Raw genomic sequence first — 19,971 nt, forward strand, 5'->3', positions numbered from 1 at the left:
TGGATTTTCCCATTGGCTGTGACAGTTTGCAAAGGGTATGAATAATTTTGGACATGCCACTTTTTGTTCAAATGTAAATAAAAGCTGAGAATTTTTTTTTTTCCACAACGATGCCTCTTGTACATCGTCTTATTATCTTTTGGGTGAAGCCTGTGTCATTTCCGGTCAAAAAAAAAAAAATAATAAAAGTAACTTTAAGTCAGAATTTGCCAGGGGTATGATTAATTTCGGGCTTGACTGTATATTTCAATATTTTATTATTGATTATAAATATATTACAATTATTTGCTGCTTTTATTTATTGCTGTATTATCTCAGCCAATTCGTATGTATTTTACGAAGTGACTAATTTGTACAAATTCGTATGACCCGACCTATACGATTTTGTTCAATTTCTGTGACGGTCAAGTTTTGGGTTTTGTTTTTGAGGTTGTATGAATTTGTACAAATTAGCCACCTTTGTCAAAATTTTACAAATTGCTTTGAGATTGGGTTGGTATTAAAATATTAAATACCGAATCATAAAAGTATATATTTTTCTATTTTACAGTTCTTTGGTCCTTGAATCTGATTGGCTGAGAGGAGTGCGATATTCTAGTGATATTTGAACTCCGACCGTTTGACCATTTGTATCACTCCACTTGTGAGTGTAATGGTGGATGCCCAAATCCACTATAAGTTTATAAATAGTACCGTTTTTGTGTGAAAGAACATAGTTTTAAGGTATTTTTAGGCGAGAATGTATCACTATTATTATTAAAATATATATTTATAATTATTTTGTATTTATTTATATTTTTTATCACTTAGTTGTGTGAACAAATGCAAAGTTTCTCAGGAAAATGCAAAGATTTGCCAAAGAACATGGAAGCATTGAAATGTTTTAATATCACGTTTAGTTAAAAAACATTTCAGGCTCTAAGTTTCCATATTTTTTTAGAAAACTTTTCTAAAGCTGACAATAACTACGATGGAGAATAAAAAGTTTGCAAACTTTTTGGGAGAAAAACTGAAAATTTGTCCATTTTCCAGTTTGGTTTTATTTGTGGAACGATTTCACAAAGACAAAGGTAACACATGTGCATAGAAAGGACCAGAACGACAGATTAGCATAGCTAACTAACAAACGCCCAGGTGTGATGAAAAACAGTTTTACAAACTTTTTTTTCTTTTCCGAAAAATCACAGTCACAATGTAACAATTAACGCTTAACGACAGCGAGATACACAATATTGTATGCTGAGAATAAGGCTAGTTTGCTGGTTAACAAACGCACAATAAACTTTATTTTCTAGTACTAACATCGAAACTGACGCAATCGCGAAAACACGCAAAGCTAATTCTACATATTCAGTATTCTTTTACGCTAAGTTCATCCTCAACGACAAACCGATACGAACAGATGAATGTCATCATTTTAATCTTATCAACTAATCTAAGTTCTACACGACCGTTTTCTACGAAACTCCAGTGCTTCCGTCGAACAACGAATAGCTTAAATAAAAATAGTTACGAATAAGACATGCAATCAAATAAACAAACACAGATTATGTACAGAAAGATGCACATATACACTCTTGGACAATTTCTCTGTGTACACCGACTGCAAGACATTCATGTTTTTTTTGTTCTAAAATTAGAAATAAAAATAATTCTTCAAAATTAAAAATCTAAATAAATGCATCTCTAGGGATTTACAGTTCATAAGGCCACACAGTTTCAGGACTAAATCCACTGAGCAAGCAAACGCAGGTTTCACTTTGAGGCTGGAGATGTTATCTAGAGTCTTCTGGTTCTGATTTGATGGTCTTCTTGTCCAGAAGCCCAGGCTCCTTTTGAGACCCATTTTCTGAAATAAAAATATAACAGTTTAGAATTCTTTCCAGATTAATATGTAATGTCATCAGTTCTAAATAGGCAATAGTCAAATCAAGCATAAAAAACAACAAATATGCACTATTTAGGTGAGTATGTTTCTTCATAAGAACATATTTGGAGAAATTTCGCATCACTTACTCACCAGTGGATTCATTGCAGTCAATGGGTGCCGTCGGAATGAGAGTCCAAACAGCTGATAAAAACATCAAAAGTAACCCACACGACTCCAGTCCATCAACTAACATCTTGTGAAGCAAAAAGCTCAACGTTTGTAAGAAACAAAACCATCACTTTTGGACAAAATACAAGTACATAATCCATAATAAAGCTTCCTCTGGTGAAAAGGTCCATCTCCTGTTGTCTTACATCTAAATCTACCAACATATTTGTTTAGAACTGTTTTGGACTGTTTTTGTTTGTAAACGATGCTTGATCTGTCCATATTTTAATATTATTGGCTTGAAAACTTATATTTTTAGCCGGTTTGAAGGTAAAAATGTCTTAACAATGGATTTGTTTCTTATAAACACAAGCCTTTTTTCTCCACAAGATGTTAATTTATGGATTGGAGTCATGTTTTGGATCATTGTGAGGTTTTTATCAGCTGTTTAGACTTTCATTCTGATGGCACCCATTCACTCCAATGGATCTTTCAAACAAAATTTCAAACATACATTGTTTCCAAACTTAGCTAAAGCAACGCTAAAACGAACATTGTTTTAAAACCATTAAAACGAAGTTTAAACTAATTTGAAATAAAATTTCAAAGTAATTTATAACTACATATGAAATTCTTAAAAAAAATTAAAAACTATCTATTTTAAATGTTAAAACAGTTCAAAGAAAAAGACATTTTAAAATAAACTTTCAAACACGTTTGAAACTTTCAAACAAAACTTAAAACATTCAAACATACATTGTTTCCAAACACAGCTAAAGCAACGCTAAAACAAACATTTTAAACATTGTTTAAAAACTATTAAAACGAAATTTAAACAAGTTTGAAATAAAATTTCACAGTAATTCGAAACTACATATGAAATTATTAAAAAAATTAAAAACTAACCATTCGGAATGTACAAAACAGTTTAAAGTAAAAAGTTTGAAACTAACTTTCAAACGCGTTTAAAACTTTCAAACAAAACTTGATAGATTCAAACAAACATTGTATCCAAACACAGTTCAAGCAACGCTGAAATAAACATTTTTAACTTGGTTTAAACAAAGTTTAAACAAGTTTCCAATAAAGTTAATAGTAAGTTAAAATTATTTTAGTAATTTAAATTAGTAATTTGAAACATAGTTGTTTAGAACTGTTTTGGACTGTTTTTGTTTGTAAACGATGCTTGATCTGTCCATATTTCAATATTATTGGCTAGAAAACTTATATTTTCAGCCAGTCTGAAGATAAAAATGTCTTAACGATGGATTTGTTTCTTATAAACACAAGCTTTTTTTCTTCACAAGATGTTCATTCATGGATTTATGTCATGTTTTGGATCATTGATCATGAGGTTTTTATCAGCTGTTTAGACTCTCATTCTGACGGCACCCATTCACTGCAATGGATCCATTGGTGAGCAAGTGATGTAATGCTAAATTTCTACAAATCTGTTCTGATGAAGAAACACATCTTGGATGCCCTGAAGGGGAGTACGTTTTTTTTTTTTTTTTTTTTTTTTAGCAAATTTACATTTTTGAGTGAACCGCTCCTTTAAATTTGATGTAAACAGTAACAATCTAATGAATACTAGTACAAATAATTTTTCAGTGTTTCTGGTGCATGGTGTGGTTTTAAAAACAGTTAAACAAGACTAAAACTGCAAATGACGCAGGACAAAAAAAAAAAAATCCAACTTCATTTTCAACCGTCTCAATTCTCATAACAGTTTCAGTATGCTGGAATTTTTAACACATTTCAGCTGTTTCCAGTAAACAAACAGCTATCGTAAGAGCTTACGCCAAAATAAAGAATGGTACTTTTTAGTGTTTCAAATCTATGTCACCAAATTGACAGTTGAGGCTATTAAGCGTATTTTTCAGATATTCAAATCAGTTGAAAAGACCAGTGTGATCAGTAAATGACACTGATTGACATCAGGCTCTGCCCACATTGGGGCGGAAGAAAAAAACCCGAAACGTCAAAAAGACGAGTAAATCCTCTCCCCCATCCTCACCTACTCGCACCGCGCGAACGCAGCTTGCGCAGGCAGGTAGGAGTTTCAGAGAGAAAGTGCTACCTTCATCGAGGACATTTGCATGCAAGAGATTGCATACATTACAAAAAAGTTCTCTGAAGCCCCGCTGATACGCGTGTTACGTTGACACATCAGGGTTTAATAGAGCGGTGTAGGTGTCAATGTGCCAGGATGATACTGAGATAAACCTGTGCCAATCCAGGCTACAACATGCAGGCAAAATCTCTACAGCGTTTCTTTAAAGATTAACGCTCGACCTAGACAGCATTTGAAGGTTGTTCCAAAAGGTAGGCGGCATCATTACGCTGCCTTCAGAGATACCACGTTTTGGCCAAATTTGAAGGCAGAACCACATGTATCTTTTGTGGATAGTGTGGCCATCCCAGAATGCATTTCGACTGGAGTAAAACTGCACCCGTGACTGCACGCCGGTCTTAGAATATGCGGTTCATCTTTATATATTTAGATGATCTGAGATGCACCTAAAGTAGATGCATCTAAAGTAGTTACGTATTATTGCGAGAGAAAAATAGTATCGCAATATATTTATTAATGATTGTATCTGCATAACTTTAGAATTTTTCAAAATTAGTCACTTGACAAATCAGTCTCTTCTGCTCACCAAAGCTGCATTTATTTGATCAAAAGTGCAGTAAAAATGTAAAAAATGTCAAATATCATTACCATTTAAAATAACTCGTTTCTATTTTAATATATTGAAATACATTCATTCATGTGACGCAAAGCTGATTTTTTTGCATTATTACTTAAGTCTTCTAAGTCACATGATCTCTCGGAAGTCATTCTAATATGCTGATTTAATTTTTAAGAAACATTTCTTACGATTATCGTAATATTGTAAGATATTATACTTAACATTTATCTGAAATCTTTGGTTACAATGTAAAAATCTTTACTCTCAATTTAGATCAATTTAATGCAACTTTGGTGAATAAAAGAACCTGTAAATAAAACGTTTTTTAAAGAACTTTGAAATTTTGTTTCAAACATTTTTTTAAAATGTTTGTTTCAAAGTAATTTGAAACTACATATGAAATTCTATTAATTAGAAACATTTTAAAATGTAAAAAAAAAAAAAAAAAACTTTTTGAAAGTAACAAACACGTTCGAAACTTAAAAAAAAAAAAAAAAAACGTAAAACATTCAAACATACATTGTTTCCAAACATAGCTAAAGCAAAAAAAATTTCCAAGTAATTTGAACTACATATGAAATTCTATAAATAAGAAACATTTTAAAATGTTAAAACAGTTAAAAAAAAACGTTTTAAAAGTAACTTTCAAACACATTTGAAACTGTCTAGAAAAACTTAAAAGATTCAAATAAACATTGTTTCCAAACAGTTCAAGCAACTTTGAAAGAAACATTTTAAACATTGTTTAAAACCATTAAAGTGAACTTTAAACTAGTTTGAAATAAAATTTTAAAGTAATTTGAAACTACATATACAATTCTTTAAAAAACAAGAAATTAACAGTTTCAAATGTTATAACAGTTAAGAAATAATTTAAAACTAAGTTTTAAACATGTTTGAAACTTTCAAACAAAACTTAAAACATTTGTTTCCAACAAAGTTCAAGGAACACTAAAACAAACACTTTAAACATTGTTTAAAAAACTATTCAAACAAGTTTGAAATAAAATTTCAAAGTAATTTATAACTACATATGAAATTCTTAAAAAATTAAAAACGTTTAAAAACGTGTAAAAGGTTAAAACTGTTCAAAGAAAAAACGTTCAAAAACACAAACACATTCGAAACTTTCAAACAAAACCTAAAACATTCAAACATACATTGTTTCCAAACATAGCTAAAGCAACACTAAAGCAAACATTTTAAACACTGTTTTAAAACCATTAAAAAAGAGTTTGAAACGACATATGAAATTCTTTAAATTAAAAACCGCTTCGAATGTTAAAACAGTTCGAAAAAAAAAATCTTGTGAAACCAACTTTTAAACGCGTTTGAAACTTTCAAACAAAACTTAAAAGATTCAAACAAACATTGCTTCCAAACATAGTTCAAGCAACACTGAAATAAACATTTTGAATGGTTTAAACTAAGTTTAAAAAAGTTTGCAATAAAATTATTAAGTTTTGATTAAAATTTGTCATTTGAAACTACATACGAAATTCTTAAAAAAAAAAAAAATCAGAAACAGTTTCAAATGTTAAAACATTTCAAAGAAAAAATGTTTTAAAACTAACTTTCAAACATGTTTGAAACTTAAAACATTCAAACATACATTGTTTCCAAACATAGTTCAAACAACACTGAAACAAATGTTAAATGTTGTTTAAAAATCATTGAAACAAGGCTCAGACAAGTTTGAAATTAAAATTTCAAAGTAATTTGAAACTACATATACAAATTCTTTAAAAAAAGTTTCAAATGTTTAAACAGTCTAAAGAAAAAACATTTGGAAACTAACTTTCAAGCATGTTTAAAACTTTCAAACAGAACTTAAAAGATTCAAACAAACATTGTTTCCAAACATAGTTCAAACAATGCTAAAACAAACATGTTAAACTTTGTTTAAAAACCATTAACAAGGAAGTTCAAACACGTTTTAAATAGTTTCAACAAAATGTTAATTCTTTTAGAACCTTTAAAAGGTTTTAGAATGTTTATGCTTAGAATGTTAAATGTACACCTAAAGTTTATTTTTTACATTTATTATTTGACATTTTCCTTTCATAGCTTCATTTAAGAGTAATCGCAATTCATCAGTGTGGTTGTGAGCACTAACCTGTGGCTGCCGTCATTCTCTCTTCAGTCGTCTGTTGGTTATGATGTCGTTCCTCTGCGATCTGTTTGTGATGTCGTTTGAGCTCATTGGCCAATTGCCTGCCCAGTGGTACATCTGTCAGGCGCAAGTTTAGGGGTCTCTCTGTATTTGAGGACAAGAAGTTATACTCAACTACTGATTCCAACAATTTAAACAAATGCTGAGTAGCAGTAAACAACAAAGGAGAGGACGAGAAATGTACCAGAGAGATGTGAGAGGCCACTGTTGCAGTGTTGAGCAGTGGGAGCGAGGTATTTCAGTGCCGCAGTTGGAATCCGCCAGTCCAACGATTTCAGTCTCTCTTGGACGGCAGCGTCACGCAAGAGCTCCACCTGCTTGGCCAACAAAGAATCCAGCTGTACCTGAATGCGAAAAAATGTTCACAAGAAAAGTTTCAAAAAGGGTTGCAAAAGCAAATGGTTTCAAGCTACCTAGAAAAAGATTTTTAAACTAATATTTCAAACAAACATATATTCAAAACTCTTTGAACATTGTTTCCAAACATACTGTAGTTCAAGCAACTTTAAAACAAACATTATAAACAATTCAATTCAAACAAGTTTGATGTAAAATTTTAAAGTGCTTTCAAAGTTTAAACATAATTCTAAAAAGTTTTCACAAAACATTTAAACAAACCTTTTTAAAACAACGTTAAAACAAAGTTCATACAATTTTGAAAGTAACTTAAAGTTAAAGTTTTACCATTAAAATCAGTCTTAGCAACTGTGTAAAAACTTTTAAACAAACATTGTTTAAAAATATAAGTTCAAACTAGTTTGAAATAAACGTTCAAAAGTTTAAACTAAATTCTAAAAAGCTTTCAAAAACCCATTTAAGCTGTTTTTAAACAATGTTAAAACAAAGTTTATATATATTTGAAAGTACCTTCCAAACAAAACTTAAAACATTAGAATCAGTCTAAGCAATTTTAAATTTTAAAAACTTGAAATTTGAATGAAATTCAAACAAGTTTGACAAATTTTCGAAGAGCTTTCAAAGTTTAAAGTAAATTCTAAAAAGCTTTCAAAAAACATTTAAACATTTGCAAACAACGTTATAAAGTTCTTATAATTTTGAATGGAGCTTTCAAACTAAACTTAAAACATTAAAATCAGTCTAAGCAGCTTTGAAACAAACTTTTTAAACAAACATTGTTTAGAACTAAATTCTAAAAAGCTTTCAAAAACCCATTTAAACAGTTTTTACACAACGGTAAAACAAAGTTCATATACATTTAAAAAGTACCTTCCAAGCAAAACTTAAAACATTAAAACCAGTCTATCTTCTTTAAACATTTTACACACTTTAAAATGAAATTCAAACAAGTTTGACAGATTTTTAAAGTGCTTTCAAAGTTTAAACTAAATTCTAAAAAGCTTTTAAAACACATTTAAACAAACAACATTAAAAAGTTCTTATAATTTTGAAAATAGCTTTCAAACAAAACTTAAAACTGCAGTCTAAGCAACTTTGAAACAAACTATTTAAACATCATTAAAAAAAAAATTCAAGCTAGTTTAAAATAAACTTTCAAAGTTTAAACTAATTTCTAAAAAGCTTTCAAAAACATTTAAACATTTTTAAACAGCGTTAAAAGTTCATATAAATTTAAAAGTAACTTTCAAACAAAACTTAAAACATTAAAATCAGTCTAAGCAACTTTGAAAAAATGTTTATACAAACATTGTTAAAAAAGTTTAAACTAGTTTAAAATAAACTTTCAGGCCCGGTTTCGCAGACAAGGCTTAAGCCTAGTCCTAGACTAAAATGTAAGTCTGAGTTGTTTCAACTGAAATAAAATTGCACTGATTGATTTTAAAATATATCAGTGCGTTTATTTTGTCTCAAGATGCACACCAGTAATGTTTTTTTCTTAGCATGTTTATAAAAATTACTTAAATGTCCTAATTGAACTATGGTCTAATCCTGGCTTAGTCTAAGCCCTGTCTGGGAAACCGGGCCTCAAAGTTTAAACTAAATTCTAAAAAGCTTTGAAAAACCCATTTAAACAGTTTTCAAATGTTAAAACAGTTCATATAAATTTTAAAGCAACTTTCAAACAAAACTCAAAACATTAAATCAGTCTAAGCAACTTTGTAAAACTTTTTGAAACATTGTTAAAAATAAAGTATAAAGTAAAAACAAGTTTGAAATAAACTTTTAACTAAATTCTAAAAAGCTTTTAAAAACATTTTAAAATTCTGAACAGTTTATATCATTTTAAAAGTACCTACAAACAAAACTTAAAACATTAAAATCACAGACTAAGCAACTTTGAAACTAACTTTTCAAACAAACATTGTACAAAAAACTAAGTTCACACACATTTGAAATAAACATTTGAAATTTCAAAGATCTTTGACACAACATTTAACATTTAACATTTAAAGTTAAAATAACTTCTAAACCAATTTTCAAACAAGTTTGAAAAAAACGCTTATCCGAAACTTAAAATTCAAACATTGTTTCAAACCTAGTTCAAGCAATTTTGAAAAACATTTTAAACAAACATCGTTTAAAGAACCTTAAATGTAGTTTAAACGAGTTGTTTCAAAGTAATTTGAAACTGCATATGAACTTCTAAAAACAGTTCAAAGAAAAAAAAACGTTCAAACAACATAGTTGTTTCAACATAGTTCAAACAACACAGAAACAAACATTTTAAACATTGTTTAAAACAAGTTTGGACTGAAGTTTCAAAGTTATTGAAAAATAAAAAAATAGTTCAATTATGTTAAAACTAACCTTCAGACAAACAAACATACATTTGTGGTAAATCAACTTAATGCAAAAATACCTGTAGACTATGTCTGATTGTCTCCTCTCCTTTAGATTTGGCCATTGCGAGCTGCTCTTTCACCGTCTCCTGACGCGTCTGAAGAACGTGAAGGGCCTCCTGTAGATCGTAGACCCCATCCTGAGAAAAAGTGAAAGAAAAGGGTTGAGCTCATTGAAACTTTCATTAAAATGAGCTAAGTGAGAGAGTTTTGTATCTCCATGATGGCTTCATTTATTTGCATCCCTGACATTTGCACAAATGGAGAAAGCTGTTAGCACAATCTGAGTCATCACATCTGTAGTCCACAGCGCCTGAAGAGGTAAGTCACGCTGCTGGCGAGATGAACCATACAAATATGTACATTTTACACTTTAGTAGCATTTACTCACCTCCCTAAAACTCTACTTATAATGTCATTCAAGATTTTTGAACTAAAAATATTTATAAATTAGTTCATTTTTCGACCTCTCTGTAAACTCAGAAACATGCAATTACACAAGCAAAGAGCAAATGTTTGGTAAATAGTTCTTTGGATAATTCACTAGTGTATATAAAATTTGTTGTATGAATACATACAGCTCAAATAAAAGTTATAAACTTATAAAAAAAATATTTTGAATAATACATTTTGTGAACATTTTAAAACTAATACTCACTGACCTCAAATATAAAGGAAATAGTAAAGCTAATCAAATAAAGGACTGTTCATAAAACTATTAAAAAACCCAAAAGCTCAAATATAAAAGACTTTGTGAAATTGTGATTCATAAAAACATTTCATTTTTTAAACCATTTTAAAACCATTGGACTCACCGACCTAAAGTATAAAATTACAGTTTAGTAAATCTTTAAAAATACAGTATTTTATGCTTTAGTTTTAAATTTAATATTAAAACAAGTACTTTTTCAGGTCTTAAATCCATTTTTTATAGTATATTATACATACATACATATAAATATTTATTTTTAATTTTTTTTTATTAAAATTTAGTATTAAAAAAATTATTACTATATAATTTGTTTTTAGGTCTTGGAAGACTTAAAATACTGACGACTGCTCTATTTTTCTTTTTTTGTGTGTGTGTGTGTGTGTGTGTAAATTGTTCATAAAAGCCTAATTATAAAAGATCCAGCTACATAAATACAGTATTTTATTTCTGAATATTAAACAAATACTTATATAATTTTTATTTGGATGCATAAAATCTAGAGGAAAAATTTTGGTTCATAGAATTTTTATTAATTTAAATTTAGTATTAAAGCAATAATTTTTTTTTTTTTTTGGTCCTAAATGCATAATATCCTGAAGAATTATACATTTTTGTGTAAACTGTCCATAAAACCATTCTTTTTAAACTTCAGGTTCATAATGTTGGTTCATAAAAACATTTTAAACTATTTTAAAACTATAAAACCCACTGACCTCAAATATAAAACATGCAGTATAGTAAAGCTTTTTCATATTTTAGTTTTAAATTTAGTATTAAAACAAAAGTACTTTTTAGGTCTTAAATGCGTAAAATTCTGAAGAATGATACACTTTGTGTAATTTGTTTATAAAACCACTTTAAAACCATTTAAGTCAAATATAAGAGTCATAGTCAAGCTTAGATTTTATTATACCAGTAATTTAATGTTTTTTTAATTTAAGTTTAGTATTAGAATATGTTTAGGTACGTTTGGGTTCCTAAATGCACAAATTCATTTACTTAATTGCGGTTAAAAACTTACAAGGACTTAAACACTTTTGCACAAACAAACTTTCTCTGCCATGTGCCAACATTCCTGTTCGTTTCTAACCCGTATTTTTGTCGTTATTGTAACAGATTGGCCGTTCTCACCTTTGAACGAGTTTTCATTTCGTGTCGCCCCTTGACAACCTCCGCATTTTCCTCTGAGGTCATCACACATATGTGTGTGTGTGTGTGTGTCCATGTATGACGTTAGACTCAGGCAGAGACAGCCACAGCCATGCGTGGGTAATTCAGTAAGCACCCACAGGATGATGTCAATTATGTGTTTCAGTCCACCGTGTTCTTCTCCGCCTGTGCGGATGAATGATTGCGTGTTTGTGCACTAAGCTTTTCTTCATCCAGAGAACCCCACAAAAACAACTTCCGTTAAAAACAAGCTTTTAAAAAGCTAAAATCGATCACAGGGTTTTAATTGGACGTCTTGAGAGCTTTGTTTGCAACGGTTTTGTTGACTTAGAAGCCCCACGGAGCTACCAAAACAACGCTAGCATTTACTTTTAGATGTTCACCCAGAAGCGCAAGCCGTCGCTCATGGGAAAAGCTGTTTGAACGCGACATTTCGGAGTGAATCATGACAGTAATTACTCTCCTGAGATTATTAACAGAGAGAGCGCGCACACAAACACAGCACTAATTCAGACACAATGGGAAGGCGGCTGGCAATAAATATCATGACAGGAATGCAAAACTAATAAAGAAGTCCCGAGAAACCACCTGGAGCTCTAAATGATTGCAAAGCTGAGACGGCTCATGCAAATAAAGCAATTTGTCGCAGTGGGGTTTATGAATATGAGCTGAACTTACTTCAGATTTGATCCTCTTGGGAGATGGTTCATCTTCGTCGCCGCAGTGGGACCTGAAATGAAGACGTATTTTGAGTTTTACACTTATTTTTAAACATCCGTTGAGGTAAAGCTTTGCGTTTAAATAACAAAAATGAGTAAAAATACTAAAAAGCTGATCTGTGCAAAAGTTTTTGAACAGTAAGATTTTTTTTTTTTTTTCTGCTCACCAAGCCTGCATTTATTTGATCCAAAGTACAGCAAAAACAGTAAAATTCTGAAATGTTTTTAGTATTTAAAATAACTGTTTTCTATTTAAATATATTTTAAAATGTAATTTATTTCTGTGATCAAAGCTAAATTTTTAGCATCATTACTCAAGTCTTCAGATCCTTCAGAAATCATTCTAATATGCTGAATTGCTGTTCAAAAAACATTATATATCAGCATTTGTCTGAAATGAAAAGCTTTTGTAACATTATACACTATACCATGTGAGCATGTTTTTGAGCAGCAAATCAAAATATTAGAATGATTTCTGAAGGATCATGTGACTGGAGTAATGATGCTAAAAATACAGCTTTGAAATCACAGGAATAAATTACATTTTAAAATATATTCAAATAGAAAACAGTTATTTTAAATAGTAAAAATATTTCTAAATTTTGCTGTTTTTGCTGTACTTTAGATCAAATAAATGCAGGCTTGGTAAGCAGAAGAGACTTCTTTAAAACACATTAAAAATCTGTTCAAAAACTTTTGACTGGTAGTGTATGAACAAATAAAGACCATGAAAAGTGTCTAAAAACCAAAAACCTAAAGCCAAAAAGTGACAAAATCATGCTAATGTAGTCTACAAAGTTTTTAGATTTTTAAAAGTTCTCCTTTATCCAGTGTTCCTGGCTGCTATTTAAACAAAAGCGACAACAAATGTAGCAATTTTTGTTCTATAGAATCAAAAACTGTGGAGAATTGCGACTTACCTTCCATTCCTGCGGGTGTATTTGTAGGTAACTTCACGTGAAATCTGCCTGGCCAGTGAGAAAAGCTCATCTCTTCGGGTCAGCAGCGACAGATCTTTCATGCACAGCTGAGCAGATGCTTCGTTGACCGTTAGCTACGTAATAAACGAAACAACAATGAAAACACCAATCGTTTAGTAACATACACTTTTTAAAAATAAAGGTTCCAAAAGAAGGTTTTAACATAAGAACCATTTTCGGTTCCTCAAAGAACCATTCTGCGAAAAGTTCTTGAAACAACCATTTTTTACTTTTGAAAATCATTCGAAAATCTAAAGAACTTTTTCATGGAGTGTTAAAGGAACACTCCACTTTTTTTGGAAATAGGCTCATTCTCCAACTCCCCCTGAGTTAATAAGTTGAGTTTTACTTATTTTTACGTTTTTGAGTTTTACGTTTTGAAATCCATTCAGCCGTTCTCCTGTTCTGGCGATATCACTTTTAGCATAGCTTAGCATAGATCATTGAATCCTATTAGACCAATAGCATCGCGTTCAAAAATGACCAACGAGTTTCCATATTTGTCCTATTTAAAACTTGACTCTTCTGTAGTTATATCGTGTACTAAGACCGGCGGAAATGCAAAGCTTCAATTTTCTAGGCTGATAAGATTAGGAACTACACTCCCATTCTGGCGTAATAGTCAAGGAAGTTTGCTGCCGTAATATGGCCGAAGCAGGAGCAGTAATACCACGCAGCACATGTGCAAATGCTAAACTAGCTGGGAACTAATTTCTGATAATACTCCGACTGCTTCGGCCATATTACGGCAGCAAACTTCCTTGACCATTACGCCGGAATGGGACTGTAGTTCCTAATCTTATCAGCCTAGAAACTCGCAGCTTTGCATTTCCACCAGTCTTAGTACACGATATAACTACAGAAGAGTCAAGTTTTAAATAGGACAAATATGGAAACTCGTTGGTCATTTTTGAACGCGAAGCTATTGGTCTAATAGGATTCAATGATCTATGCTAAGCTATGCTAAAAGTGATATCGCCAGAACAGGAGAACGGCTGAATGGATTTTTTAAAACGGTAAAAATCTACTTATTAACTCGGGGGGAGTTGGAGAATGAGCCTATTTCCAAAAAAAGTGGAGTGTTCCTTTAAGGTTCCATGGCTGCCAAAAGTTGTTCATGGAATCATCAATGCCAATAAAGAACCTTTGTTTTAGAAGAGCTAGTTCACCCAAAAATCGATAATGGCAGAAGACGTGAAGGAGACATTGCTTTTCTTGTACACAGAAAGTATTCTCGTAGCTTCATAAAATTACAGTTGAACCTCTAATCTCACATGGAGTGTTTTACTGATGTCCTTACTACGTTTCTGGGCCTGGGAACTCAGGCATTGCTGTCTACGCAGGGTCAGAAAGTTCTCAGATTTCATCAAAAATATCTTAATTTACATTGTGAGATCACCGAAGGTCTTACATGTTTGGAATAACATGAGGGCGAGTATTAATGACAGAATTTCCATTTTTGGGCGAACTATCCCGAATTTGCATCAACCAGAAAAATCAAACAAACCTCGTGCATCGTGAGCTGCCGGCCGTCCCGCCTCTTGGAATCGAACCGCCCATAGATGGCGCTGTATTTCCGAATCTCAGCCTCCTTCTGCGGATCGTCTTCGCTCATCTCGCAAATGTGGCCGATCATCTTACTAAGCTTCTTATTGGCGCGAATGTGCTCTTTGACTTCCATAGGGGCGCTCTTGGGCAACGTATGGGCTAGTCGCTCTACGCACTCCACCACACACTGGACGGCAGTTGAATCGAGAGCTTCGAGAGCATCGTGGGGTGAGCACGGGGAACAGGCTCCAGATGGAGATAGGCTGTGCTCACTCTCGCTTCCCCAGAAACGACTCTCGTTAGCTCCTTGTAGAGGAGAGCACCCTGGCGTGCCGTCCCTGCTGAGATCTAGTCTTCCGGGACTGGGGCTTGTGGGCAATAACGCTCTGGGAACCGCAAGCTGGTTCTGTTGCCCATTGCTATGGGAACCTTCGGGTAGCTTGTACACCGGTATACTGCAAACGGGAAGAGACGTCAATGGTTGGTTGAAGATTGAAGGGTTGGTGACCCAATCGCGTAGTGCCTTCTGGAGTCTTCGAACGTGAAGGGGTTTGGTTGCCATTCCGACAAGGGCCATGATCTCGAGGAACTCTTCCTCTCCAGCCTCACAGAGTTGCTGCACATCATCGCCACCCTGCTGGATGAAGGCTTCGTAGTAGCAGAGCAAGTTGGCCTTCTGCAATATCCGGTACAGTTGAAGCTCGCCCAAAGAACGTGGCAGGAGCACTGACATGGCTACACATGCAAACACAGAGCAAAACAAAGCATTATCAATTCAGGAAAATGTTTTGAGTAACCATCAAGCAATTAGTCTCTAATTGCAATGCACTTTTACAGAAGAACCATTTTTGGTCCACCAAAGAACCTTTCCTTCCCCTTTTCCATCAAGGCAGTTTGTGTTCTGGTTTAGAGCCAGAGTCTAGTTTCAAATTGGTTCTTTGTCTTTCAACACTCAAAGCACCAGCTCAGAACCAGGAAAAGTGGTTCATAATTAGCACCAAAACATTGCTGGTTCTCCGGCAAAGTAAGAACTGCATGCGCCAGGGACTGGGGGCAGGGTTACCGTGACCAACAAGACGAACAGAAACTTTTCTGACTGAGCAGCTAAACACGAACAGGTTGGATTCACTGTGTTTGGATGCCAAGGTAGGTTCGCAAAACCATTGTTGATATTAGGCTTGTTTGGGATGAGTTGGCGCTGTGCGGACCGGTCAGCGAATGTCGTCAAAGTACCGCAATAGGAAGTCTAAACCTTAAAGCAGGGGTGCCCTAACTCAGTCCTGGGGGGCTGGTGTCCTGCAAAGTTTAGATTTAACTTGCCTCAACACAACTGCCAGGCAGCTTCTAGTATGCCTAGTAAGAGCTTGATTAGCTGGTTCAAGTGTTTCTAAACTATACAGGACACCAGCCCTCCAGGACCAAGTTTGCTTGAGCAGAGTCGTCTGCTCTCCAATCGCTCTTGTGGTGCTTTGGTGTCTGTGCAGCACCGAAACATCTTGAGCAAGCCTGGCGTGTTTGTGTTTGGCACTGCTGCACTGGCATTGCTGGGTAAGATAACACATATTCAGTGACATAAGACCTGGCTCTGTGGTGACTTTTTAGCCAGTGGAAAAGCAAACCGGTTCTTAAAAGGCTTGCCAGTCAAACCAACTCCAAACTAGCAATAGCTCTGAAACCATCAATGCCAATAATTTTTTTTTTTTTTTGAGAGTATAAGTCTTGGTCCTGGAGGGACAATGTCCTGCAGAGTTTAGCTTTATCTTGCCTCAACACACCTTCCTAAAAGTTTTGTATCTTGGGTAAAGGTTCTTCACTGGCATCATTGGTTTGATGAAGAAACTTTCAAAGGTTAGTTCACTCAAAAATGAAAATTCTCTCATTCATTACTCAGCCTCATGTTCCAAACCCGTAAGACCTTTGTTTGACTTAGGAACACAAATTAAGATATTTTTGATGAAATCAGGGAGCTACTCTTGACCCTTCATAGACAGCAAGGGTACTACCATGTTCAAGGTCCAAAGGGTACCAAGAACGTCAACAAAATAGTCCATGGGACATCATTAACTTAACTTTTTGAGAACACTGTCTGTTGTGCAAAAAAAAAAAAAAATCCTCAAATAAGTTTATTCAACAACATTCTTCTCCTCTGTGTCACCATAAAGGTCTTAAGAGTTTGAAACGACTTGAGGGTGAGCAATTAATGACAGAATTTTCATTTTTTGGGTAAACCATCCCTTTAACATCCATAAAAGCTTTCTCCTACACAAAAGGTTCTTTATAGTGGAAAAGGTTCTTCAGATTTTTACAATGTTCTTAACACAAAAGTTTAGGAACGGCAAAGGTTCTCTGAGGATTCTAAATTGGTTCTTCCACTAAGACATTGCTGCAACAAATCCTTCTAGAACCTTAATTTTTAAGAGTGAAGAGCATTCATCAATCTCTTATTGACCATGATGTGATGAATAATTAAGTGACTCGTAATAAAAAATGATTGGCAAAACTTTTGGAGGGAACATTTTATGGACTGCCCAAGGCTACAGTGTCTAACAACAAAATAAAACATTTACAAAAAGTTTAGCTTCATCTTGCCTTAACACACCTGCCTGGAAGTTTTTAGTATGCCTAGTAAGACCTTGATTAGCATGTTCAAGCGTGTTTAATTGGGGTTGTAGCTCTACAGGAGCAGGATTGGATAACCCTGGTGTAAGCTGTTTGTGAAGCTCACGTTTTTCTTTGTATTTCCAAGAAAGTAAAGCGATACCAACACTCTTAAAAACAAAGGTTCTTTCCTGGTATCAGTGGTTTGATGAAGTACCTTCAACATCCATGGAAGCTTTCCATTGCACAGAAGATTCTTAACAGTGGGAAATAAATAAATAAATAAATAAAGCTAGAAAAAAAGGTTTAGTTTTAACTGGAATAGAACTTAGTCAGGGTAGTGCCATATTTAATTTTTGACAAGAATGAAAACAAAGCTGTGAAGGATAGAAATACTGTATGCTCAATGGATTGTGCAGTTAACAACATTGATTAGCTGATGAAACATCCTTCCAAGAAAACTTTCAGTAGACAAAACCTCTAAAAACACTTTAAAAGCTGTGTACAGTTTTCAGCCCCAAGGTCTATACATCATATCACATAAGTTGTAATTTCAATGCATTCAAAGCTCAAATTTACGAGAATCCACAAAAAAACTGGAAATCAATGCAGCCACTTATCCTACTCTCGACTGAAAATTAACTTAAACTAGAAATGAATGACAATCTATTTGTAATAAGCAGTAAAAAGATGTTTACACCCGCATTTGAACATTTAAGCTGTTTTAACATTGAAAAACTTGTACACTTTGCTTTTTTTGTCATTTAGCAATGTTTTCATTCTAAGTGACTTAAGTGCCCATAGATAAAAGGTTCAAACCCACTGACCAGATCTTTCACCATTACAGGACATTTAAATGCAGTTGCAAATAGCCTGTCACACATAAGTTGTAAACACAGCTGTGCATTACACTATTCTCCACCAAACATGGAAAGGTTCTTGCAAACTCACCTGAGATCATCTCAAAACTATTGCTTCACATGCACCTGGGAATCTCTACGAGATCAATGCATGCAAATAACTCGCATACTGAGTCTTTATACACAACTAGCTCAAAACATCTTGCTTTGACTGTGTATGTATGAAATATACATTAGTCCTCGGGTTAACGTACCTCTCTTTCGCAGCTGGTGCGCCCGACTGCTCCCGGTGCTCGCCGCTGTCTCGAGGCTGCGCTCCGCCTCTCGCACAGGAGAGAAAGTGCGTTGAAGGCTCATCATTGCTGTCTCTCTCTCGCACTGTCTTTCTCTCTCTTGAGCGGGGATATTCCGATGTAAGCTGCATTGCTCTCTCCCACGCGCCGGTTTGACGCAAATCCTCGCGTGGGCGGCGCTGCGCGCGTGGGACGGAATGCCGACTTTGCCGAGAGAGAAAGACAGAGAGAGAAGACCTGAACGGTCACACACGGTAAAACACATTCGTGATGACATATTGAGGAATATTAATCGGTAATACAGTGTGTTTTTTTCGTCACGAACCCACACAGCCTTCAATAGCCTACAGCATATGCGTGTGTTTTTGAGGCGGCCATGTTCATACATGTAAATAAGGAAACCCGGGAAAGTTGTTACACTTTTTACTACAGTAAATGTTTGTCATGAAAGGTTTACGTGCTTTTAAAGTTTGAAAGTAAAACTGAAATTAAATTTATGTGACAAGGGGAAGGTTTTAGGTGTAATAGTTAAGACAAAAAATAAAAATTTTCTGAAACCTGCACACTCTCACGCCATCCAAGATGTAAATGAATTTGTTTCTTCATCAAAACAGGTTTGGACAACAATGATCCTCTGCAATGAATGGGTGCCGTCATAATGAGAGTCCAAACAGCTGATTAAAAACATCATAATAATGGGTAATCCAAACGACTCCAGTGCATCAATAAACATCCTGTAAAGTGAAAAGCTGTGCGTTTGTAAGTTACAAATCCATCATTATGGTGTTTTAACTTGAAAAGTTGCTTCTAGCCAAAAGAGTCGATAATCCAACGCTTTCTTCGAGGAAAACATTCACTGTTTTGGTACCGTTTTCACTTGTAAATGGTTCTTAATCTGTCCACATATTTCTCCTGATTTAGATTAGACTTTATCATTTTGACGGCACCCATTCACTGCAGAGGATCCATTGGTGAGCGAGTGATGATTAATGCAAAATTTCTTCAAATCTGTTCCCAAGAAGAAACAAGGTTATCTGCATCTCAGAAGGCCTGAAGGTGAGTACATTTTTGCAATACATCATATGATCAAAAGTGGATCCCCTGCAGTGAATGGGTGCCGTCAGAATGTGAGTCAAAACAGCTGATAAAAACATAAGTAATCCACATCACTCCAGGCCATCAATTAGCATCATGTGAAGTTAAAAACTGGGCGTTTTTAAGTAACAAATCCATCATTATGGTGTTTTAACCTTACAAATTGCTGACGGCACCCATACGCAGCAGAGGATCCATTGGTGAGCAAGTGATGCAATGCTAAATTTCTCCAAATCTGTTTCCATGACGAAACAAGCTCAGAAATATCTTGGAAGACCTGAAGGTGAGTAAATTTTCAGCATCACATTACTTGCTCAACAGTGGATCCTCTGT

At 33.9% G+C, this 19,971-nt stretch overlaps 1 protein-coding gene across 1 annotated transcript; it reads right to left on the reverse strand.

Moving 5' to 3' along the window:
• Positions 1–1,748: 1,748 nt before the first annotated feature.
• Positions 1,749–18,632, reverse strand: LOC141339111 (NGFI-A-binding protein 1-like). The gene is made up of 8 exons (XM_073844742.1): positions 18,505–18,632; positions 14,752–15,527; positions 13,185–13,318; positions 12,224–12,275; positions 9,684–9,803; positions 7,089–7,248; positions 6,848–6,988; positions 1,749–1,849 (listed from the first exon to the last, which is right to left on the reverse strand). Exons 1-8 carry the CDS (start codon positions 18,608–18,610, stop codon positions 1,776–1,778), a joined length of 1,563 nt encoding a protein of 520 aa, XP_073700843.1. The 5' UTR covers positions 18,611–18,632; the 3' UTR covers positions 1,749–1,775.
• Positions 18,633–19,971: the final 1,339 nt, after the last annotated feature.

This window comes from Garra rufa, chromosome 7, assembly GCF_049309525.1.
Source record: "Garra rufa chromosome 7, GarRuf1.0, whole genome shotgun sequence".
Taxonomy (NCBI): Eukaryota; Metazoa; Chordata; class Actinopteri; order Cypriniformes; family Cyprinidae; genus Garra; species Garra rufa.

Coding starts and splice junctions, on each gene's coding strand:
- LOC141339111 (XM_073844742.1), bottom strand. CDS start 18,610: ATGATGAGCCTTCAACGCACTTTCTCTCCTGTGCGAGAGGCGGAGCGC. Junction 6,989..7,088: donor TGGCCTCTCACATCTCTCTG/GTACATTTCTCG, acceptor CCTCAAATACAG/AGAGACCCCTAAACTTGCGC. Junction 1,850..6,847: donor GAGAATGACGGCAGCCACAG/GTTAGTGCTCAC, acceptor TTTTTATTTCAG/AAAATGGGTCTCAAAAGGAG.